Source organism: Fulmarus glacialis, unplaced genomic scaffold, assembly GCF_000690835.1.
Source record: "Fulmarus glacialis isolate BGI_N327 unplaced genomic scaffold, ASM69083v1 scaffold1425, whole genome shotgun sequence".
In the NCBI taxonomy this organism is placed as follows: domain Eukaryota; kingdom Metazoa; phylum Chordata; class Aves; order Procellariiformes; family Procellariidae; genus Fulmarus; species Fulmarus glacialis.
This window is the reverse complement of record NW_009214685.1, coordinates 78,787-103,982: the sequence shown is the minus strand read 5'-3', so window position 1 is coordinate 103,982 and position 25,196 is coordinate 78,787. Positions and strand designations below refer to the sequence as shown.

General features: G+C 42.5%; 1 protein-coding gene across 4 annotated transcripts in view; it reads left to right on the top strand.

Moving 5' to 3' along the window:
• Positions 1-25,196, top strand: part of SLC6A6 (solute carrier family 6 (neurotransmitter transporter), member 6) — a 48,636-nt gene that overhangs the window by 7,181 nt on the left and 16,259 nt on the right. For 3 of the 4 annotated variants that reach the window (XM_009578625.1, XM_009578624.1, XM_009578622.1), the window contains 4 exons: positions 12,412-12,651; positions 13,253-13,387; positions 15,636-15,870; positions 21,738-21,870. In XM_009578625.1, the coding sequence (XP_009576920.1) occupies positions 12,412-12,651; positions 13,253-13,387; positions 15,636-15,870; positions 21,738-21,870 (743 nt within the window). Of the gene's footprint in view, positions 1-12,411; positions 12,652-13,252; positions 13,388-15,635; positions 15,871-21,737; positions 21,871-25,196 lie in introns of those variants that run through there. The other variant, XM_009578623.1, reaches the window with a different exon arrangement.

The following is a 25,196-nucleotide window of genomic DNA, read 5'->3' as shown; positions in this document are numbered from 1 at the left end:
CCCTCCCCTGCCACTAAAAACATTATTTTATTTTTTTTTTTAAATAATAATAATACAATAATAAGCATGACATTTATTGCATTGCCATGGGGAAATTAAAAACCCCCCAAATTAACTACAGTCCAAGTAACTATTAGCTCTTTAGAGCTATTGCAAATGTGTGAGTTATATACCCTGAATGAGCACCATATGCCAATTTATTGTGGCACAGTGAGTCACAGGGACACATTGTGGAAAGCAATAATTGCTTGGCATGCATTGTAACATTCAGTAGGGCTTTTTGTTTGGTTTTCTTAAAGGACTATGTTTTTTACTCTGACAATAAAATGAGTATCGTCTGATACGCTGCCACCAGGGACTGTTGCTTATTTTGTATGTAACCTGGAGCTTACCCATTTGTCACTCACTGCACACACCCTCTGTATTTCCTTTCCAACTGCTTGTATTGTATGCGTGCAGTCTCAGAATATGAAGACTGAGCCTTCCGTTCGGTATTGTCTTGTCATTTTGTGTTAATCCTCTTCTCCCTTTTCCTTCTCATCTTCCTTCTGTGTCCGACAGGGAAATTCAGATTGGTTATAAGAAAAAATTGTTCACCCTGAGAGGAGCAAAGCAGTGGGACAGGTTGCTCCGAGATTGTACAGTCTCCACTCTTGGAGGTTTTCAGAGCTTGACCAGATAAGGCCATCAGCAACCCAGTCTGATTTTGCTGTTGGCCCTTCTTTGAGCAAGAGGCTGGGCTACGTGACCTTCAGAAGTCCCTTTTAACCTAAATTATTTTATGGTTCTGTTTAATACCCAATTCCTGTTCTGATTCAGCGGTTGTGTCCTTACCTCCTCACTCCCGGTTGAGTCACTCTCATTCATACCAGCATAGAACAGGAGTGACCTCCTGAAGGTCAATGAAGTTACAGTGGTTTTACTTACGTGGGATCAAAATCAAGATGTAAATGGTAACCTCGGATGAGATTAGTAGGTGAAATTTGGGTATTTCTGGAATTAGTTGGAATTTTTACCAGGATTTCCCTTGAGATCTCTCCAAATGTTCATTAAGTGCCAACTGAAGTTATCAGTTGAAGAGTCTGATGCATACTTATGCCAGGATGATAAGTATTTAAAAAGTAAAGATCACCGCTTTTCCCTTTCAGTTACAAATCCCATTCTCTACCAGCCTTGAAGAGAGCTTTGGGGTATTTAGGATTTAGTGAGTCACCAGCTGCCCTCGCTCTGCCGTTACGTGCTGGTTTCCTCACGCGGCTGTAACCACGTGAGGGAGTTAATGCTGCACAGAGCATCTGCTCCTCAGCCAAACGCCTTCCCAGCCCTGCAGCTGTCTGCCAAAGAGCTTCGGACGTGCAGAGGGGCGTCTGCGAGCTCTATAGGGTAGCAAATTTTCATGGGTTGGCCCATATGCTAGCTAAAAAATGCCCTTTGTCATAATAAGATTATTTTAATTGTGCTGAAAGAAAGCAAAACCACACTCAGATTCACCGTATCAGTCTAGGGAATTTTCAACAATGATCTAGCTATTTCAGAAAAAAAAAAAAGAAACTCCCAATTGCTAAGAAAAAGAAATACAGGAATAGTTTTATAGGGTTGCTCTTTCAAGTCTGCCAGGTTAAGGTGATTTTTCTCCGTATCTCTCCTTTATCAGCAAGAAGTATATTGCGTATGCAAACACCTTATTTCCCATCAGGCTCTGTCAAAAGTAAAGTTTACAAATGGGGTTACCGTAGTGAATTGAGGAAAGACTAAATATGAGCAACCAAAAGGGTTTTTTGTCCCTTTTTATGCAAGGCAGGATTCTAAAATCCAGATTTAATAGGACAGGCTTGCTTTCATATACTTTTTTTAGTGACTGCTGCCCTCCTTCTTCCGTAACCATGTCAATTCTCTCTCCTCATACAGATCCTCCTTAAATGATGTAGGGGGTTGCTCTTTCAAATGTGAAGAAGGTGGTGTGCCACGTAGAGGGAATATAGTAGCAGAAGATACTGTTGCTTAGTAGGGTTGAAGGTCCCTTCTCCTTCACTCTTCCTGCACTACACAAGCTATAGATTACAAGTCAAATTTAATAGACAGATAATATTCACATAAGGAATTTAAAGCAATACATCTGACTTGGAATCACCTAGGTTTCTGCTTCTGCAAAACTATCAGAAGTTCATGTAGCTCTTGTACGGATGTCACTTCCTTACAAAAATCCAGAAAAGTAAACCAAAGGAAGTTCTCTCGCTTTCTACCATTAGTTTACATATGGGGTTGTTTTTATGGCTATCTCAGCTGTTTGTCACGTACCCATCATTTATGGTAGAACTGCAAACAGTTTCCCACCTGTCTGTAATTAGCTTTTGCACACACAAAAAAGGTCATGAAAAACAATTGTAGTCATGATGAAAACAGCTTTGGATATTAAAGGTTAATGTGCCACATTGGTATCTAGTGTAAGCACATTCGCTTAGAAGAAATTGCACTAAGAAAGATCCTCGACTGTTCAGCTTTATGAACTGTATCTCTGAACTGGTGAACAGGAGTGGGTTAAGTTTACAGTAGTCAAGCTAGGACTATAAAAGCAACCTGCAATGAAAACCATCAGCTGGTGCTTGTTTGAAAAGATAAGAGATCTAGAAAAATACTCAGGCTGTTAATATATTGTCATGCTATATTTGGGGATGCTTACCTGCAAAAGCCAACAGAAAAGCAAGTACCTGTAGCCTGTGGGATTGACACTGGTATAAAGGTAGGACTGCAGATACTTGTTCCTTGTATTGGAATCAGCCTTGCTCTTATGAAATTCCCTTTGGAGGCAGCGATTCCAGAGGGAATTTGGTGGGGCTTTTGTCCAAGTAGTGTGTGGGATCAGGGTTTTGTTTGTGCTTGGTGTGTGCTCTGCACTTTGCAGACTGTGGTATGTAGAAGTGGTTTATATGTTAGTTTCCTTGGAGAAGTGAAGTATTTGTTCTGGCGCTGTTTGGTTTTCATATCTCTTGACATAAAAATGAGCACAGCTCTCGGTATACGAAAGCTGATGTCAGAGGTCCGTGGCGAAAGCGAACTGAAAATACACCTCTGACTGGGAATCAGCCTGAATCATGTGATGTTTAGAAGCATGTTGGTTTAGTGGTCAATACCAAAGGTTTTGCTTCCAACTCAGACCTTCAAAACAGATGGGCAGTGATCAGAAATTTGTGATTTTTTTATCAAATAACGCCCATTGAGAGGCCTGTAGGACATAGTGGTATTCCTTCTGAAAGGCCCTCCAGGAGCACAGTGAGTGGCTCTGGCCAGCCATGGAAGCTCAGAGGTCAGAGCTGCAGACCGAGCCAAGGCTGTTCTGGGATTACATAAAAAATGCCAGTGCAAGCCAGCACCTGGCACCAGCTGCATGAAAGCAAATAAATACCATAGTGTCTACACAGCTTCGCTTTTTTTGTGTGTGTGAAAGTCTGCAGTTCACCGACCTGTTTTGCAAAGAAGCGCTCTCTGTGAGCTTGTTCATCAGCTTTGCCACTTCTTCTTTTAGCATATCCTCTGCAGAAACCCCCCGTGCTCCGTTTTGCTCTGCCATATCAGTAGTTTCAATTTCATTTCCTGTGTGAAACTTCATATGCTTAAAGTTTCTGTTCCATTTTTTTTTCTTGAAAGAAAGAAAACAACAACAGTCAGTTAAACCTCAGGGTCCTCAGGAGATCTCTGATGGCTGAAGGCCTGAGAGCAGTGGTGCCCTGGCCGAGCACTGTAGTCACCCGAGTACCGTGGTGCAGCGGCCAGGGTGGTTGCTCCACTTCAGCTCCACGTCTTAAAAGTCTACAGCTCATTTCCATCACTGACTCATATTTTTGCTGATAATTACTGTCAGCATGAAGGAGAAGTCAAGACTGAAATCAAAAGTAGCTCACTCTTATCATTAAGTTTTAGAGCTCATGGCTCTGTCCTCAGGGCTTCGTAACCTTCTCAGACTTCATAGCCCTGTAATGAGGCTAATACTGCTGATCGTGTGCATGTAATAGCTGTTTTCCTGGTACAAGGTGGCTGGCCGTTTTCCACGCATGGTGCTGTGTTGCACAACTCTTCCTTCCATTAATGTATTCTAGAAAAAAAATCAGGTTACGTAGATGGGGCACAGGAACAAAGAAGAAGAAAGAGAATTGTTCTCCTCCACCGATGGTGTTGGGATCTAGATTTGTGGGAATAAGGTACTGTATGACATGTTTAAACAGCTGCCACAGGTGGGATAGAAATCTGTCCTCAGTTATTGTTTAAATTAAGATGAATGGATAGAAGCAATAAAAACACGACTCTGTCTTTGGGTGGAGGTGGCCCAGGCAGGTATGGCAACAGCCTGGTTACAAAGCTGATCAAAGCCGTTAGTGGGTAGGGAAACTCCACTTGTTTTTCCAAAAACATGTAACCTTATACATATATCTGTTTTTTACTTAGTTGGAAAACACACTGAAAAAGTACAGTAATCTTCAATTAAGAGAAAGCCCTGAACACTAGCATTGGTAAACTCAGTAAATTTAAGGCTAAATTTAGAATGAGTTGAAAAAACAGGTGAGGGTGGAATGATTTATCCCCAAGACAAAATTACTGTGAAATAATGAATTCATACATTTAATTGCACATTTACTTCACTAAATGGCTACTTTATTGTTTCTCTTCCCTGCACTGGGGCACTGCTCGGTTATTATAGCATGGAGATTGCTGTCTGACATTAACACGTGTTGTAAGTGCCTTGCAGATGTGTCACATAGAATCAATATGTTATTAATCACATGCAAAAAATTCAATAGGCACAGCGCACGCCACTGACTATTCAAGTTCATAAGCTTTGTGGGCTTTTAAGGTTTTTTCTTTTTTATAGCAGGATGAGGGACATCACTTACAGATTTTGATGTGGTTTATTTGTGGCAGTTGAACTAATTTAATTGACACGAAGACTTACTAGAGAATTGCAATCCAAACAGCAGACCTTCAGAATCGAAAACAAAATATGAAAATGCTTGTTCATTTAGTCAAAAGCTGTATAACTGCAGGATACAAGGTGGTTGAAGAGTTGAGGATGTGCACAGCTCGCTTGGAAAGCCATCACCTTGCCACGCCACTTGGATGTACTCCTGCTTTTTGTGAAGGGCCCTCTCTTAAAGGCGAGGGCCTCGAGAGTGGTGTCATCTAGTGAATTAATGTTTTTTTATTTTCACGGTAGGAGACAGAGCTGGTACAGCGGAGGGAGTATGCAGGGAAAGTAGCAGGGAGCTGGTGCTTCTTTCCAGCCTATTGACAGTCATGAGGCTGTTAGCTGGCACACCCAGAGGCATTAAATTAGGTCAGCAGTTGGCTTCAAGTGGACAAAACCAAGTGTTAACTGGATGTTCTCCTGCACATAATTACCAATACGGTGTACAAAGGATGAGCAGTTTCCCTTCATTCTCCCTGCCTCCGCCAACCCTTGTTTTCAGGCTCTCCTTCTTTGTGGTCCTCTTTGCAAGAGTCACCCTTGGGCTTTCTTCTTCGAGGAGGGGACAGAGCAGGAGGACTGCGGCTCTCTGGTGCAGGACACGGTTTCTCACTGGGATACAGGAGACGCTGTGCCCACAGAGGATTTCAGTAGGATGGAGTCGTAACCAGTGTGACACAGTGTGCCAGTCCTCTGCTTCGCTGCATCCCATGCTCTTCCTCGCTGACCGCTGCAGAGGCCAGGGATGCCCCAGGCCATCTCCCTGGGGAATCAGGCTCCATCCGTCTGAGACTGGGAAGCATCATCTTCACTTCAGCCCCTGTGTTTAGGGTCAGGGTCATGTTCCCTCTGGAACCTGTTGGAGTTTGTGGATATTCGTTCTCCACCTTTCCACCCCACACAACGGGAAGGGAGTTTTTAATTTCCTCCTGTACTGGGTTAGTTGTAACTGCTTTGTTCTTTCACATAAATAAGTAGAACAAAATGAGCATCTAGAGTATTACAGGACTGCAGATTTTCTGCTGCTGAAATCTGAGCAAAGATGCAGGATTTTATAACAGCTCTGCACTGTGACACGGTACCTATTTGAAGCATTTGAAGAGCATGAATGGGAACACCAGTGAGAAAAAAGCATGTGAGGAAAAAAGATAGCTTTTGTCCAGACCACAACTGATGAAAAAGAAATTACATTAAGCCCTGGGCTTTCCTTTCAGAACAGACTTCAGCTTTATAAAGGAATGCATTTTGCTCCTAGAAAATTGTCAGTAGCAGATTTTTCAGTGAATCATAGAAGACTAAAAAAAGCGTAGTAGTGAAAGAAAAGGAAACAAGTGAGAAGAGAGATGGCGAAAGTTGGAGGGAAAACTGAGAAAGAAGAAAGGACAAGTGGATAGATGTTTAAATAACTACCCATACCGAGGGAAAAGTAATGAGAAAAAGAGGAGTCTGTTAAAGACGGAGAGAACAGTGAGATGTAGTTCAGGGAATTTTTAGAGGCATTTTTAAGAAGGAGAGGCAATGTGTGCAATAAAAGAAGCGGTATTATTTTTCAGAAAATGTAGGCATCTTGTTCAATGAAGCAGAAAGAACTTGGATATGAGTTAAGGACGATAAATGAAGTCAGGTGCTCTTTGGATACTGGTGTGGCCTCGAGGGCTGCCAAACATAAAGGCTTTTTCTTCTACAGATCAGAAAGACTTGCACTAAAGCCGTAAGTTTGATCAAGGGGCTGTTTATTTTAATTATGTATTGATTGGCTTAACCACACTGCTCCGGGAGGGAGGGAAAGCTGTCAACATCAAGAATTACAGCTTTCAAAGTTCCAAGTAATCCTAGGAAATGAGCCAAACATAATAAATGCAGTTTTATTTGGGACCTGATCCTACTACTGTTGAAATCAATAGCAGCTTTTCCATTGCTCTCAATGAGAGTGGAAGCTGCTTACATGAAGAGCGGCTCTGATCCAGCAATCAGGGCAGCTAATTTTGAAATATTCATGAATATGAATATAAAATGATAATAATTAAGAACCAATCCACAAATAGATTGGCAGATCTAGGAAAACTCAATTTTTCAAGGGAGGTTGACTTCGATTTCCAAGAAACAAAAGAAAAATATGGCAGAAAAATAAAAGAGATGGTGACGTCTAAAGAGGCAGTGAGCTTAAGTAGGATTAGAAAAATTAATTATAAGGTAATAAACAGATGTCTTTCAAAAGCCATTGAGACAGAAGAGGAGGAGAGAGCACTGAGAAGCTCAAGACGTACAGTCTGCACAGGCTGAACTTAGTAGAAAAGGGTCCTTGAAAGCAACAGTAGTGGTGGTACACATCATGCTGCAAAAATAGTCCATAAAATCAGCAGTACAGTCATTCCTCAGGCAGCATCAAGGTCAGAGACGCTCTGAGTATGTACTTTGCTTTTAGTTTTCTGATGGAAGAAGGAGCTAGAAAACAAATGTTCAGTTACGATTCTAGTCACCAATCAGTATGTTGAATCCCTATTCAAAGTTTATATGCGTTGACCAAAAAAGAAGTAGCTCCTTTGCTGTGGTTTCTGATCTTCAGATGCAAGACAGGGCATGCATTTTAGCATGCGTAAATATTTACATATGCATATCTGCATGTACAGGCAGACTTTGATTTTCGTGTTTCCATCAGCATTTGGAAAACCATTGTTTTGAAGACTTGATTTTTAAAGATTATTAAGTGAGGTAGCATCCACAATGAATTTTTCCTCAGGGCTCCTCCTGGAAGGTGTTACCTTGCGTTGGTCACCTGTCTCTGGCTATAAGAAGCTTGGAGCGGATCATTACTGTAATCCCAAAGCAGAAATTGAACAGTGTATTTTCAGATGTGTAATCTGTGGGTTGTCTGCCAAAAAAAGTCAGTTTTTCAGCAGCGATGTGAGTTGTGTCTGTTCTGACAACCAGCAGGTCCTGTCCACACTGGTGGCCATCCCCCATCTGCATCTCTCATCGTCTGATCCCTCTGCCCAGTGCCTCCCCCTTCCCCTACCCCTCATTTTTTGCATGTTATGAAGGATTACATTTCAATGCCAGTATTTTTTAAAGGGTATGGGTTATCTGAGGTGCAGGCTGTACGTGCAAAGATACTGTAGCACAGTACATGGCCCAAGCCGGGCTGGCTGCAAAAGCTCTCTGCTTGTGGCTAATCTTGTGGTATTTTGAGCTGTGCACCAAAGACCAATCAGTCACGGGGAGCAGCAGGAGAGTTTGGGTTATCGCAGGGGCTATTTCAAAATGAGGAACTTTGTGCACCAGGCGCAAGGGACAGATGCGTGATTCTCCTGCAGAAGGAGAGGAGCCCTTGAGGTGCCCCTGGCAGCACCAGGGAGCAGATGCTTGAGAAGCTGAAAGAGCCCACGCTGGCTCCCTTGTTCTATTTTTCCACATTTTACCAGCATCGATTTGACAATCAATATCTTCATCCTCAGTTAATTAGGGTTTGTACCACTGTACGTGAGATGAGATCCTGAGCCGGGCCCAGTCTGGATCCTTTCTCCCCTTGCTTTCGGGTCAGGCTGTAGCTGTTTGGCTGGACTCGGCCTAGTAGCACACTGTAAACGGCAGGCTTCTTTGCTGCTTTTTATTTATCCATATTGAGTGCATCAGATGAAGCCAGAGCTTCCTGGGGCCATCCGAAGCTTCCTGGAGGGGGTACTCTCGCAGGCAGATGTGGCTCCTGGAAGGCAGACATGTGTCTCCGGGAGGCAGACATGTGTCTCGGACTTGGATCGCTCCTTTTGGACTATGTGGTTGCAAGAGCATTTTCTTACAATATATTTCCTTGGGGGAATCTGATGGACTTAGATCTCGGATACCATCCCCACTAAGTGATACAGTAAAAATAACCTATTATTCTCTGGTTCTGACCTGGGCGGTGACAACATATTGTTTCAGCATCTCTGTCAGACTATTTCCCTTAAGAGCCATTTTAACCTCACCCAGTGGGACATAACTAAAGGAAATGAAACTCCAACCCCATTAAGGAAAAAGACAATGCCTTTCACTAAACAAACTTGATTTTCTTGGCTTTTCTTCGCCAGGGAGAATCGCCCGTACCCCCCACCCTTGCAGCCTTTGTAGGCAGTTCCTGTAATTGGGAATGGCTGGGTGGACACCAATGGTTGGCAGCAAAGGGGGATAAATCTGACATCCCTTGAACGTGACATGGGCTGGGACAGCAGTCCCAGGTGGCCACTTAGCGTCAATTCCTATGGTACTGGTCGACGGTACGTGCCTGCCAGCCACAGCTGCCGGCCCTTGAAACACAATCGGGATTTTAGCAAGACTAGATAAGAGATACACAGTAAAAGTGGGCTGTTACTGATTTTGTGCGAGCGTTGGATAGTTACTGTACCCTGCCCCACTAGCAAGAGCTGGTGACGAGCAACAAAGTTGTGGTGGTCCATCTCCTGGCACCCGTATGGTGAAACGGCCACCCCAAAAGCAAGCGTGACCTTGAGGATTTGTCATTTGTGGGCTAAGGGAAAGATCACAATCCATCTTCACACTTCAGCTAAGGCCAAAACAAAATTTACAGTCAGTAATTAGGTTTTCAAGCATGGCCATTAATTTGGAGTGTCTTAAGACAAATTAGAAATCCCTTTTTAAAATGCAGTCCCATGCAGTTATGAAGTAGGAGTCTGAAAAGGCACCGTTTCACACTTTGCGTGTGGGTAATTAGGACAAACCACAGGGTGATCTCCTTGTCCCTGGAAGAGTTAGGGTTTACAGAATGCAATCAATTGGTCAGGCTTGCAAATTCTGGGTAGAACTGAGTAACACCTGGGTCAACGTAAATCCGCAGGCAAGATTAGAGCTGGCAGAAAAATAAAGAACTCTGTGTCGCAATATAAAAGTAGATTGCAAAAAATTGCAATCCTGGAAGAGTTTTTCATTTCAGAGGTGGCTAATGTCCGTAGGTCCCCTCATTTTTTTTACAAAAATGTTCCCAGTGTGCCCAGTGTTCTGTTTTGGGGTGTTTCTAGTACCAGTCCCCGTGGGGAGCAGTTAAGCTCCTATTTCAAATCTTAATCCTGGAAGGATCTAAAAATGTATATATCTCTGTGCCCTGTTAAGCAGGTTTATGGCTGTCCCAGCAGTTCACCAAAAAATTGTCAGAAAAACAAGAGTGTTCCCTAAACACTAGGTGTGAGACACTCTCTCTTGCACGCTTTCTTCCTCTGTTGATGAGTATTTCAGTAACCCCTGTGAAGAACAGCTTCCGTGGGAGACAGTCCAAATGCCCTCCATTCCTCATCCCAGAATAGCCTGTTGCCTGATGATTATGACATTCTCCTGCAAGATTAAAGATGGGGATTCAAGCAGCACAAATACCAAAAGAAAGTGAAATTGGACTTTCTCCATGCCCGGTTGCTGTTGCAGTGAGAGCAGGACATTAGCCACCTTGTAGGTACCTCTGAAGAAAAGCGGTTGCACCTACTGGTTTTTTTTTTTCTCCCCCAAGAGATGACTCCAGGGGATGATGCAGGGTGGTACCTGTTTGGGGCTTGGAGTGGATGTCCCAGGGAGGTTAAAGCTACTGTGAATCCCTCTTGGAGGCACCTCCATTAATCTCCATGCATGATACTAGGAACACGAGTTAGCTATTGTGAATTAATTCCCTGAAGCAACTAGGCGCCTAAAGGCTGTTATAGAGCCGGCCCTACCATTTTTATTCAGTTACTGAACTACTTTATCTCATACCATGTCTCTAACAATGACCAATAGGAGATATTTTAGAGGAATATGTGTCCTGCCCTCATACCCTTCCAGTGGGTGATGATGATCTGTCACGCTGTGATTAACTTTCTCCTTCTGTGAGCTCTCTCTGCTGTTGACAAGGAGGTATTGCAGTTGCTCATATCGCCTCTGTGCGGTCAGCAGTGGCCTTTTTTAAAAAACAGTAGAAAGTCATAATGATTAGCATTGCGAAGAATAAAGTCCCTTTTTAGATCATGGCCTGATAGGCAACTGCTGTCGCAATAACTGTTACTGCAAAGGCCACCAATATGTCAGTGGGGCGAATATTGAGCTGCTGTGGTTTGCAAAAACATTAGCTTTCTGAAACTTTCCTTAGTCGATGGAAAGATTTACAGGCACAGTGATGCATATCTATCTCAAAATTATGTTTGGATTAAAAACTTCCTGCAGAGCTAATGTCAACTCAGGTTTCAGGTCACTGCCACAAGCTAAATCAGGTTAGAGATCAAAAACAGCAAGCAGGTACGAGGGAGGCTTGCAGCTATCAAATGGCATAATCTCTAGCATGATTTTTTTATGACTCTGCACCCATAATGACATGTACAAGCAGGGAATGGTTGTGGTCTGGAATAAACTTGCTGGTTTGCCTGGTTCTGGTGAAAATTTCACGTGCTTTTTAGTATCAAAACACTATGCAAAAATAACTGGTCAGATCCAGCTAAAGTCACTTGAGTTATGTGGGGAATGAATTGGCCTCATGTGCCTGAAATCTGATTTAACATAAAAGCTACAAGTTATTCCTAAACTGTTTTCATTGGGATATCCTGGATAAAAAGGCACTTGTTAGGGTAATTCTTTCTGTTGTTATTTTTACACAATCTATGATTTTTGAGCATCATAAATTATATATATAAACTATAAAACCAGCTATGATTTAATATGCTTTGGGTTTTGCATCAGGTGACTCATGCCACTGGCTTTTTAATTAACTAAGGAGCCATCATTCTTGGCAAACTGTTCAATTACATAACTGTGTATAAGACAATAATTGAATATAAAGGTTTATTTTTGTCCCTTTATTGATGTCAAGGGAAAACAGTGCAGTTATGAAAATGGAATAAACTGAAAAGATTCCTTCAGTTCCTGCAGGTTGATTAGGACAAATGACTTTCCATTCCAGTTTTTATGAATGTATAATTTTCTGAAAGCTTTATAATACTTCAGGGAAAGGAAATTGCAGGCAATAAATGATACAGGATGGTTCAGGTTATTGGGAAATAGGGGAATGGGTTTTTGTCTAGAAAGGTGAGATTTACTATTCTGCTGTATTTCACTTAAATGTTTGAGAAGGAATCAGATGCAGTGATTTGTACCTTATTATGGGCATGGCAACCGCATGAGAGACTTGCTCAGTAACACCATTTGCTGATGCCGATGCAGTGTGCAGTCTTTATATACCTTTCGTCTGCAGTCAGCAGGTAGGCAGCAGTGTCAAACATTTGCTATCCCCTACATTGCATTGGCTGCAGAGAGGTGACCGCAGACTCCAGGTGTGGTTTGTCTCCCCTGGTCAGTGAAGGCAGCAGATGTATTTTCATATCTCAGCTTGCTAAACAGCACTGGTTTTTATGGAACTGAGTTTGGTCAAACAGTTCTTCCAGTGTTAGAGAGCTCTACCAGTAAAGACTGTTTAATAAACCCAGGGTATTTTCTGTTTTTCTATGTAGAAAGCAGAAATATGGCAACAAAGGAAAAGCTTCAGTGCTTGAAAGATTTCCACAAGGACATCCTCAAACCTTCCCCCGGCAAGAGCCCGGGGACACGGCCTGAGGATGAGGCAGAAGGAAAGCCGCCCCAGCGGGAGAAGTGGGCGAGCAAGATTGACTTTCTGCTGTCCGTGGCTGGTGGATTTATTGGTTTAGGCAATGTCTGGCGGTTTCCGTATCTCTGCTACAAAAATGGCGGAGGTGAGTATTTCTTTATTTCATTGTCATGAATCAATTTGGCTGCCTTACGCTTACGATTTTTCAGTGCCTTCATCCAATTTTTAAAAAGAATAATCACACATCTGTTTTCTGCCTCCTTCACCAGTCTTTGAGAGAGATTGTTTCATTACTAACAGGTTTTGTTAAAACTTAATTAGGGAAAAACAACAGCAATTTAGAATTTTATACTACTGAACCTTTTCTGCTCTTTTACTTCTGCTACAATTGAGTCTGAGTTTTAACCGAAAGATATGCTGTTAATATAGACCAGTAGGATTTCAGACCAGTGGATTTCAGAGTAAGAGCATTCTGAGCCATGTGGAACTGTTGTGTGCATAACCCCATTGTTATTGCAGATTTTCTTTTAAAAAGGTAAGAAAATGCCCTTTCCAGCTTCATATACCCATTCCACTTGCAGAGTTTGAATATGAGTAAAAATACCCCAGAATAAGATTATTGTATACTGATATTAAAGTATCAAATATGCATGTTTGTTTATATATGTCCGTTAACACTTTTTAGACTACCTTATGTAAAGTCACTGACTTCTTCTCAATTTTGTACTGTTACATTTTCTCAACAGGTGCATTTCTTATACCTTATTTCATTTTCCTGTTTGGGGGAGGTCTTCCCGTGTTTTTCCTGGAGGTGGTGCTAGGACAGTATACCTCTGAAGGTGGAATTACATGCTGGGAAAAGATCTGCCCTATTTTCACTGGTTAGTACATCTTGTTGTGCTTTACTGATTAAAGACACCTCTGTAAACCATGTGCAGCAACACCGTTCCCCTCATGTCCATTAATTCAGCTATTTGCTGTAGTAATTGAGGGTATGATATTGGTTCCTGGAAAGGTAGAAGTCAGAGAGTCTGAAGGACAAAGTAAGGTATTGATTTTGATACTATCATCTTGTTAACTGGCAGAACTGCTGATAAGCAAGAAAGAAATTGCATATTATGCCTTAAAAAGGCAATTGCACATTTTGTTCACAGGTATCAGAGAACGTGTTGTTTTGGAAAGCTAGAGTCTTTTACACGGCTTTAGTGAAAGCATCTTCAAAATATTATTCTGGTCTGGAAATCAAACTCCTTCTGCCATGTGAAAGCTTAGCTTTGGCATCATCCCTCTGTTACTGATACAGCCAAAACCTGGACAGCATTTTGGGTAGGATTCAGGAATGGGACTTTTATCATAACTGAGCAGGTCCTGGCAAACAGGCATGTTGGTCTGGTGTTATCAAGGGCCTTTGCTAGCAAATGAAGAATCACTCATGCTCACAGGAGTTACATGAATGCCACTCTGGAAGTTACCTAGAATGAAACATCAAAGACAGGTTAGAAAAATTACCGAGGATGCCTATCTCTTGTAGAGATTACCCTCCATAGCCGGACAGCACAGGCAGAATAATTTGGAATAATTATACTAAACAGAGCAGCACTCTTCAAATCGTTGGGCACTTCATGGTGACATGTCTCTAGCTCTGCCACCGTCACTGTTCCAGGCATCTCTCTCCCCCCATGTCACCCCAGGCAGAAGTGAGGGCTTTCTCTGTGGCTCACTCTCCCACCTAATACTCAGAACACTGCTGAAGTTGATGTAATTGTGCTGCTTTAGCTCCATTTTCTTCCTCCTCCTCCCACTTTTATGAAGCCTTTTTTTTGGAGGAGGAGGAGGAAGGAATGTTCCTTGTTTAAATAACCATCTCCCAGGCATCCATAAAGAGAAATTGTAGCTCTAATAATGTGACTAGCTGTATATCCTGAATGAAATGCAGCTGTACAGAATAAATAGCACTTGCTCTGGTTGTTTTCGCCTGGCGTAGGTATAAAAATAATCTCTGGTGGTACAGACTTTTGTTGCAATAAGGTTTGAAACTATAAAATATGAGGCAGATATCCCAGGTGCTGGGGTAGCCATCAGAGTGATGTTAAAGGGAACTTCATAGGCTTTTCATCCTCTTGTAAGAGACTGCTCTCAGTTTTTAAAGGAAATCTCTTTTTTTTCCCTGTTATTCCTAAATGGCAAACTTTGTAAGCTTTTTGGAGCTAGATGATTTTCAGTAAAGAGGACTTTTCAGAGTCCTTTCATTTTGTATTTAAAAAAATAGTGACTGCTTCTTATTTAAGACATAGCATGCATCTGCTGGTGCAGCTAAACTGCCGAACTAGGAGAGAGATACCAGACTCAGGAGAACAGTTGTGGTGTTTAATTAAAGCCTCCACCAGAACAGCATTCCGCCACCTCCCGAAGTTGTGTAGGACTCGCCCTTATCTGCCCATGACCCTGCTTATAAAAACAAACAGGGAACATTTTTTATTGTCAAATATTGATAGCAGAGTTAAACATTGATCTAATTAACCATAACAGCTACAAATACCGTGCTTCCTTTGCACAAGTGAAATTGGGGCAGAAACAGCAGCTTTCACATTGATAGCTTTGGAATTTTCCTTTTTAACTCATTCAAGAGCTGTCTTTTTTTTTGCCCGTAGGCTGAGCCAAGCCAGTCGATAAGTATGAGTGGTGCAGGGGCTGCCCAGCCGAGCTGCCTCCAAGGAAGCTGGCTTGGGGGACAGTGTGGTGAGAATGATGTTGCCCGAGCAGGTACCTAAGATGGGAAGTGGTGTAGCTCCCAAATAAGCAAAGCGGGATGCCTTGTTTTCCTTTTAATAAAACTTGAAATAGCCAGGTTAGTGTTAAATTGGGTAGACGTCCTGCAGACCTCCCCTCCAATGTCAGCAAACCACAGCCAGAAACTCAACCCTGAGTGCCCATGCTAGCCAGAGATGGTGGCAGGTCTGTGCTTATGTGTGATCAGGTTGAGCTGAGCTTCCAACAGCGGTGTGGTAGAGCGGGATACAAGCCCACAACACAGCGGGAATAGCACCAGCTCCACAAGATCACAAGGTGCCCTAGCATGAAGTGGCTGTCACGTCTGCACGTATTTCTTTTCTCTCCCCCTCTCGCCAGGAATTGGTTATGCTTCCATAGTGATTGTGTCCCTTCTGAACGTGTACTACATCGTGATCCTGGCCTGGGGACTCTACTACCTGTTCCAGTCGTTTCAGAGCGTCCTGCCATGGGCGCACTGCCACCAGAAGTGGAACACGCCAACCTGCGTGGAAGACACTCTCAGGAAGAACAAAACACTCTGGATATCACTGAATGCCACTAACTTCACCTCACCTGTCACGGAGTTTTGGGAGTAAGTACCCCCTCTTCGTGGTGCCTTTGGGGTGTTTTGGTGGCATGAGATTTTATGGAAGCCCCATGGGGAAGATAGGAAAAGAAAATTGCTCTGGATGTCAATCGTTTGACGAGTGTTTGCTACTGGTTCTCGCCCATCCTGAGACAGACTGGTCAGTTTGGGAGCAGTGGAGGAAGGCATTAGATGTGTAACTGCATTCATCTTAGAGCGTACAGGGAGCCCTAAAAACCCTGTGTAATTTCTGGTTTGGAAGAAAACTTATTTCCTTCTTGGTTGGGATTTTCTAAATGCAGCATGAGAACAGAAACAAGTCACTTCAGATGCCCTGATAGCATGGATTCACAGTGGAAACAATGACAAATCACCCCCTTTGTGGTTGCCTTTCCCTCTTCCCGAGCTGTTAGCATTTGCAGTACACTTTGTGAGGCTATAACACATCTCTTATCAGTCTGACAATGAAGCAAGGCATTGACCTCACCAATAAAACTGACAGAGGTGCTGAACGTTGTCCTGTACTGTAGGTTTCTCATCTTTGTTACATCATTTTTCTCTGCAATCTCTGAGGAGACTGTTTTGCCAGATGCCTGGATTTCATCAGACCTAAGCTTTGTATTCCCATTTCTCTCTTACTTTTCAAGTTTTAAATTATATTGCATAACCTGATTTCTGAACGGGCATGACCTCAAATCTCTGTGTGTTTATATAGGCGTCAAAACATAGCAGCAGAGGAATACACCTATAGGGAAACTTAAATCCAAAGGATCCACAAATAGCTTAGGAAGAAATTTTTTTTTCTTGGCTTGCTCAGATGGTCAATTAAGAGTAGAATTAGTTTCTGACCCAGCTCAGCATTTTCAGCATGTTTAAAGTCCAGTTTGGTCCCTGATCAACTTGTACCTACTTCTCTATTTTTAAAAAGAAGTGTTAGCCAATAGCTCCAGAAGGAATGATGTTCATGCGGAAGATATTTGGCATGCGTTAGAAAAAAATACCCTTATGAACTGTGCTAAAATTTGTAACACAAGACCCAAAATACAAAGGGGTGCAGGCTGTAAGGGCAGTCATTTTCACCGTGCCGTGAGCGCTGCATTTCCATGTTAAGCGACAGATACTTTCCCAGGTGACTTCCTCCCTTGTAAATGTGGAGGGAGCTGGAAAAGGTTTGTTAAGTGGTACCTTTGGATATTTTAGGGGAACTTAGAGGCAGGTTGCAGTAGAAGAGGAAGCAACTCTCACTCCTTTGGACTCTCCTACAATGACTTTGGGACTGAGGGCCTTGAATCCAAATGAGTGGCTGACTTGGCACGGGTGCATAGTGCTGTCCCTGAAATAGAGTTTCTCTCCTAGGACTTCAAAAGCACTGTCTTCATCTTCAATTTTGTGCAGTAATTTTGCTCACAGGTCCTCTTGTACCTGGGGGCAGGCGTGAGCTTAGCAGCCTCCTGATGTGGCCACGGCGTTGTCCTGCTCCAGAAGCTTCTGCTCCTGTAGTGCGCAGGTTTATGGGCCGGGTTGTCTCCCTGGGGCCCCAGGTGGCATGTCCACTTCAGGAGACTGAAGATACCATAGCAGAAGGCAATAGGGCTGGGAGTTGGAAAATGGGTTGTAAAAGAAAAAGTGGGGGCTCCAGGACCTCAGGGGACACCAGAGCTTTCCCTGGGTAATGACACAGCAGATACGTGATGAAGGGCCTTATGGCAGGGCAGCCTGTCCGTGGGTTGGGCAAACGACGTCCCCATGGGAGCACATTAGAGGTGGAGCTGTTAGTTAAGTTTACTCTAAAAGAAACCAAGTTTCTGTCCTCAAAACTCAAGCTGAACCAAATCCTCCTGTAGACACAGACTAACAGATGTAGTCAGGCTGGAGGTGGCCAAGGCTGGAGGACAAATCCTTGATCCTCACAGCGCTATCCCCTTCCCTCCGTCTTCCCCTCACTGTTCCTGTAGCACAGCCGGAGCAAAGGTTGCTCAGCGATCAGCGCTTGTGGAGGCGGCTCTCTTTGCACTTTGCAGCCACTTTAACTTTTGTCCTCAAATAACAGTTTTAAACATTGTGAACTGAACTCTTCCCTGGAGTCATTCTAGGGAGGAGTTTGGCTCCGTAATCCTGTAATACAGGCATACTGTCCATAGCTCACTGTTTCATCATGAGCAAAACTACCCTTAACAGACCAAGCTGCCTTCGGGACTCATGGCACTTACAGAAGTACTAAAAATAGCTGTTCTCTCTGCATAAACAACTATTGGTGTCTTAAAGTAAGGACAGAGATCACGCAACACTGTTGTAATTAAAGTAACGTCACTTTTACATGGTGCAAGCATTTAGTATCCCCAGTTTTTCCCCAGATGTGCTACTATCCTTTATAGTTCTGAAATTAAAAATAATTTCAAGAACTTTCACGTACTTTGCCATCGTAGACAATGCCAGCTGCCAGGCAGCCAGCTACCCGCATCGAAAAGACAGGTCAATAAATAGTCTTTAACTGAAGACATCCACCTGCTTTGTGGCACAATTAATTCTGATTTAATTCAGGGGTTTGTGAGTATTTGGTTTCTGAAACCCAATGCCATTTTTATTGTGGGACATTTATGTAGTGTCCTCATCAGTATTGCTTTGTAAAACTAACGCTGCCTAGATATAATTGACCACATTGATGCATTAACTTCTTCGCATTGAATAACACGTGTCCTTCTCAGCCTGGCTGGATGTATAGTACAGCCTGACATTTCAGTTCATTTGAATTAATGTTCTGTGCAAATCACATGCTTGCTTGAGCAGCAATAAAAGGGGGTTAAGCAAATCTGGCTTTGTATGAGAAGACTTACCTCTTGGTATCACATGCTTCAGGTCTTATTTCTGAAGATTTTATTTTAGAGTCCAAAACCTTAAAGGCTTACACACGTATTAATACATAAGGGATAAGTGTTATGGGGCAATTATGGTTGAACAAAACCTCTGATTGTCTGGTGCTGGCCAAGTGTTTATAAATATTTGGTAATCAGCAGACTTTATTCATCTAAATCCCAAGAAAGACCATCACATGCTAATGGCATGTAATCCCAAAGGGAGCAACACAAAAACTAAACAAAATCTAAAGCAGCTGTCTCTGCCTTTGGGGGCAAACTTGAGAGTTTTAAAAATTGTTTCATATTTTCCTTCTAATAGTCTTCTGATACAACTGCTTCAGTGTTAGTTATTCTTGTCCATCCAACATGAAAGGGTGCCTAGCCTTTCCTGGTACGAAAGGTCCTGTCTGCATTCAGTTGATTAATGAGCTGGAATATCCTTCAAGGATTGCATAAATCTCCTCATTTTATTTTTATGTTCTAGAGCCAGTTACAGCTCCTATTATATGTCCATATTGTACATCATTAGAACATACTAGTGTATGAGCAAGGTTCAAGAACCCATGTTTACAACAAACTCAGCCACAGCCTGTTGTCCCATTGATTATATATGAGTGACAGCATCAAGACTGTAAATTAGAATTAGTAACAACTTCATGCATAAATGGCATAAAGTTAGTTGAGTGGGCTTGGCTGAATCTAAGCAGCAGTGGGTTGTGTAACAAAATTGAAGAGCTATCAGCATAGCTCTTCCAGCTCGTGCTCCTTCCTGAACTTGAATTTCCAGGGTATCGCAAATCCATGTTGAGTGCTTCTGCTGCAAAAATGTGTTGGGTTAGAATTCATGAAACAATTTTAATGCTGAGGCTCCCCTGGTAATTCTGAGTGGATTCCTTGAGGTAGTCAGTCTTTGGGAGATGAGATAACTGAGGACAGAGAGAGCCAGCACATCACTTACTGTGCTTGCTGCCTCACCATAGGAAAGTAACGTACCTGGCTCTCAGTAACCCACTGGGGTGCCCCCCAGGAAAGCTTGAAAGGGTTGCTGGGGCAAACTGTAGGTGAGATGACCATTTGCTTTTAGTTCCCTAATAAAAAGCAAAGAAGTCTTAGCTGAATGCATTAATAGAGCTCCCTACTCCAAAACGTATTTACAGTTAATTATTCATGGCTTCCTGAGAGCTAGCTCTATAGGTTGCCATTTTAATATGAACTGCCCCTTAGATTGGAAAATTGCCATTTATTTTTTAAAAAGCCACAGAAGGTTGCAGCTGAAGTTTGTCGTCTTATAAATGTATTTTCTTCTTTTGTATACGGCACAGCGGGTTTTTCCCTGGTTTCTTTAGGCTCAGGTGAACCAGGACTGCAACTTTATGCCAAATATTCATTACCAAGGGGTTTCTCATAACTGCTGAATAGCTGTGCTGATTAGGGCAGACTTACCCTGTCTGGTGCCATTAGTCCTTTTCCATAACAAAATACACACACGTTTCAGAGAGAATAAAGCATTTGGTGTGAAAACACATTCACACAGGTAATCCAAGTGAATTTGGCAGACAGAGTCACAAAAACAGATGGATGAGGCTTTGAGTCCTATTAAACTGGTCAATCCAGGTTTTTTTTCCAAAAACTAATTGCAAATTTTCCATCGGTGACTTCATTTGCTATTATTTCCTTGGTAGTAGCGAAAAAAAAAGAAAAAAAAGTTTAATTAATTCAGGGAAAAAACAAACCACAGTGGTTTGTCTTGTACTGGATCCACAGGCAAAGCTGCACAGGCCACACTTGTGGGCCTGACCCTGTACGGCACTCCAGGCTGCTGTGGTCTCGGCTCTCCACAACTTAGGTGGAGGAAAGTGGCTGATTTTTGTAGTTGTCTGAAAATAAAATTTAATTAACAATTTGTTAGGTAGCAAGGTAATTTAATTTTAGTCTTGGGGCAAGGCATTTCTGTTGTGATTGAGGTCAAAATTCTCCTTGACTTAAAAAGGCCTTGCAGAAACTCTTCAGAGTTTAGTAGGTCCATTTGCAGAGGAGTTTTAGCTAAGTGAACAGTAAGAAACAATTTCTTCTTTCATACATATTTGACAAGTGAAGTAAGTATCAGGTATGTCAAGGTCCGTCCAATATGTGACGACAGTGTATGTTGCACAAAAGTTAAAAAAATAGTTTAAAATCAGTATTTAACAATGACCCATGGCAACTGCCAAAAGAGAGAAGCCTTAATTAATTTTTCTCCTCAGGAACAAGAGTATTTTGATGGTTAGATGTTGCTCCCTTAAGACCCAGCTTATGATAGGAATCTCTTTTTATTTATTAACCTAAGTAAGTGACAGAATAAAGTTTACCAAATATCTGGAGTTAGCTAAACAAGACCTTGGTGGCGGCAGTGCTGAGGGCGGACGGCGGCGCATCCAGGCAGTGTTTGTGTGCGGGGGGCCGCGGGGGGAGAACAGATAATGGCTCCAGGCTTCACCCTGCAAAGCCGCGCGGCATGATGGTTTCCTGCGTTGCTTTTTCCCTTTCCTCCTGTGGCAGTTTTGCTAATGAACTGAAAAGGAGGAGAAACACACGGATGCGGGGCAGTTGCCAGTGTCCATGATGGAGACATTGTGTGCAATCCTGCCACGTGGCTTCAAAGCCGGGGTTCGTGGCAATGCCAGGGTGAGCTGGTCTTGCGTCTTCAAGGGAGCAAATGTGAAAGCCGTAGTGCTTTGAGCATACTTTCTTATCTCATCCTGAGGTGGTTCACGGGCTGCTAAAAAGAGCTTAAAATGAAATGCTGTGCAATATATTGAACAAAAGAGTCCCACAAACCTAGGGAAAATGTAGGGCTGCAAAGCTCAGCTTTGCTTGCATAAGCCATGCTGACTTAGCAAGCAGCGTTCAAAGGGCGGGGATCTGCCCATGCATCTGCTGTCCTACACACCATCCTATACTCTCAGACATCACAACCAGACCCTGCATCAACTGAGCTCCTACATCTCTCTCTTGTTTTATTTCCTTTCAAATATTCAGGCGGAATGTGCTGAGCTTGTCATCGGGAATTGAAGATATTGGTATTATCAAGTGGGATCTAGCACTGTGTCTTCTCCTCGTCTGGGTGATATGTTTCTTCTGCATTTGGAAAGGAGTCAAATCCACTGGGAAAGTAAGTGCTCTTTTACCCTTTTTATAATCATTGCAGTTAGCAGATGTTAGGAATGCTAAGTAATGCTGTTCTTAAAGATATTCACCATTTCCTTGAAAAACACATATTTTTTCACTGAATAAAAGAGGGACTCGGATTCAGCTGAATTCAGAAAGTTATTGCCAGTACCCAAAATGCCTGTGAGTCAAGTAGGCATTTAATACAAGCACGGTTCAAGTACCACTTTGCCTCTCTGAGGACGAGCGTCCCACTGATGTGTGTCATGAGCATGGAAGGTCTTAGGCTTGCGATGTGTGGTGCTCTGCACTCCCTGTCCGTGCTCTCACACCAGCCAAGTTCACTCTCAGTGCAGCAGGGTGGATGTTAACATGCTGTGGTAGGGATGTTTTAAGTCAGTGGAAACTGCTGGATGCATAGCATTTTTGAAATGCCGCTCACTTACAGAAGAGCTCTGTGCAGACATAGGAGACTAAACTTAGGTACTCGTTTGGAAGCATTCTCCTTAGCAGAGATCCTGGATAGTTTGTGGTTTTAGTCTCATCATGTGCTGTTTAGAATCATGTTTTTCTCTAAAGGATAACAGTTAAATCATTCCTGAACCTCATCCTATCTAGTGCAAGAAACAAATTACAGCAAATCTTGGTCAATCACTTAACAACGTGAGGGATGATATTATCACCCCTTGCATACAGTTGTGGTTTTAAACTTAGTTTCATGAGAAAAGGCTTTTGAAGCCATTGCATATGTGTGGCTTTTAGCTTTCAAACCTGTTGGTTGAGGCAGCATTTCAGGTAAATCTAACAGAGTTCCCAAGATACTAAGTTCCCACGTTTCTTGTCAACTAGGTGGAAGGGAGCAACCCCGTTAGTGTCCCACCTGAGAGAAAGGTCACAACGTGAACCCACCTTTTATTGGCCCCCAGAGAAGTCAGGAGGAGTGAGCAATTGCAGATGCCTCAACCACAGAAAAAGCATCATTTAGCAGTTTTACCTTGTTACACGCTGCAGAATCAACCAGGAGACAAAACTCTGTAGGAGACCAGACCTCATTAGTTCCACTGTTGACTAAACTACTTGCTTTACTGTTGTTTCTCTCTTGCTTTCTGTGATATTTATCATGGAGCTTCATTAAAATCATGCTGGTGCCTTACCCTGGATTCCTGCCAGCTTTGCCCCTAAGAACAGCTCCACACCTCTAAAGCATACGTTGACAAAAATGTTTGCTTTTCTGTTCCCTCTGATTGATGTGACCCGGTGAGGTGATTGTGTAAGTTTTATAGTAAAGGTGAACGCAATAAATCTCCCGCAGTAGCCGAGTGGAAGCGCACATTTCTGTAGTACCTTTGGCGAGCCTGGTGTCTGCTCAGTAAAGGTGACAGTAGCTCTGAGAGGTTTTTCCAAGCTCCCTGTGGTACACTATTTCAAGCCCCTGTGAAAGTAACAGGTTGAAAACAGGTGTGTTAAAATCAGTTATCAAAAAAATTGTGTTTTCTGGAAATCCAACAAAACGGTCTCATTTCTAAGACAAGGCGGTTGGTAGAAGTTCGCTGCCTCCTCTCCGCAGCGTCTGAGCTCGTGTGGGTGTGGAGCCAAAGCCCAGCAAAACCATTGGAAAGTCTCCGGTTGACTCCATTAACTTTGGGGTCAAACAAAAGTAAACTGTAAACTCTGATGGAGGACTTGAATTATTTGAGAAGTCTAGTTTACTTTAGTACATGGTTGTTTATAGCACTTTCCTGCTTTCCAGTGTGTAAATGGCTCTTTGGAGAGAGGGGGAAAAAAAAAGACATAGTTTTTAAATCTTGTAGTAGCGTATTGGACAAATAAACATGAAATCATGAGGAAAAATAATAGTTGTGCTTATGCTTTGGATAATGTGCTTGATCTTAAAAATTCCTCCAGCGTTACCAGAGAATCCTTACCTGCAACGCAAAGGCCACTTTGTGAGTGTTGTTTGCTTAGTTCCTGCAAGTCCAGTTTCTTGTAAGAGAACATTGATTTTTCATAGGCCTGGCTTATATTAAAAAAAATTAGAAAACACAGAAACCCCCCTTTTATCCTTCAAGTTTTGGTGAAGCCAGGCTAATGTGTAATATATGTTGTCAGTGGAAAATACACAGAAAATTCAAGGAGAGAATTAAAAAGGACGTGTATGAAAAGGTTTCCTTTCATTTTATGAAATCAGTCCGGCTCCATGAATTATTATGGCAATGCAGGCTTTGAGTTCTGCTCATTATTCTCAGAGGACACACTTAAGAAGAAAAATGGTGCATCCCGGGAGCTTTGTTGTAGTTAAACAAATTCTGGAAAACAAAAATACATTTTAACTCATGATAGCAAACTGTAATTACCTGGGGGGATCATCTGACTCCATGAAAAATGCCCTTTCTTGAATAGTAGTGATTCTTGACTGTAACACAGCAGTTATATAAAAAATGAGAGAAAGCACTGATGAGCAAAGAAAACAAAATGTTAGAGGTCAAAAAGTGTGAGTCTAAAGATAGAACTGCCCAAATCGAAGCTCAATTAACCCTCGTGCTGGAGGTTAAAGCAAAGGGCTCTTTCATCACATGAACAAGAAGATAACAAGAAGAGAAGAAGTAGGCTCTTATTCAAAGAGACTGGGAATAGAGGTTAAAGATAATGAAGACATATTCTCAAAACTTGTTGAATAGAGCCTTAGTTTCCAATAATGATGTTGCTGAATAGGCAGCAAGGGCAAGAATGAAGTTATGGGACTGGAAATTAGCACTGTTGAGACTGATGCCAACCTGAAGGGCTTCATGCATTCAGGGTGATGGGAAGGGAGACACTGGAGCACAGACCAAATTACCTTCATCTCTGAAAGAAGTGCCTTATGAAATTGCCTGTAGGAGCAGTAGTGAGGCTGCACAGAAGAGTTAGAGGTAGCAGCAGAGCTTGCAAAACAATTTGCAGTTTTTAAGTTCAAATAAAGAATGAGGTAATGCTTTAGGCGCCCTTGGCAAGGGAATCTGTTCAGCTTCCCTGACGAAGGTGCACTTGTCATGTAAGGAGGACAAACAGGGCAAAGGCACAATATCTGGCAAAAGTCGTAAGTTGTATAAAATCTTGCATGTTCTCTGCCTGAGTGACGTGACCACTGTCTGGGGGGCTCTGGAGGGATTAATGAACCTGCATTGCCTCCAGGCCTAACGCAATAGGTGGTAAAGACCATTAAACTAAAACTAGACACAGAAACTCAGGTCATGTTCTTTTTAGGTATGAGGGGGCTTTGAATTCCCATCGTTAGATTTCTCTTGATTCTGGAGGTGTAGCATTGGCTGCCACAGACTAAACATACCTTTT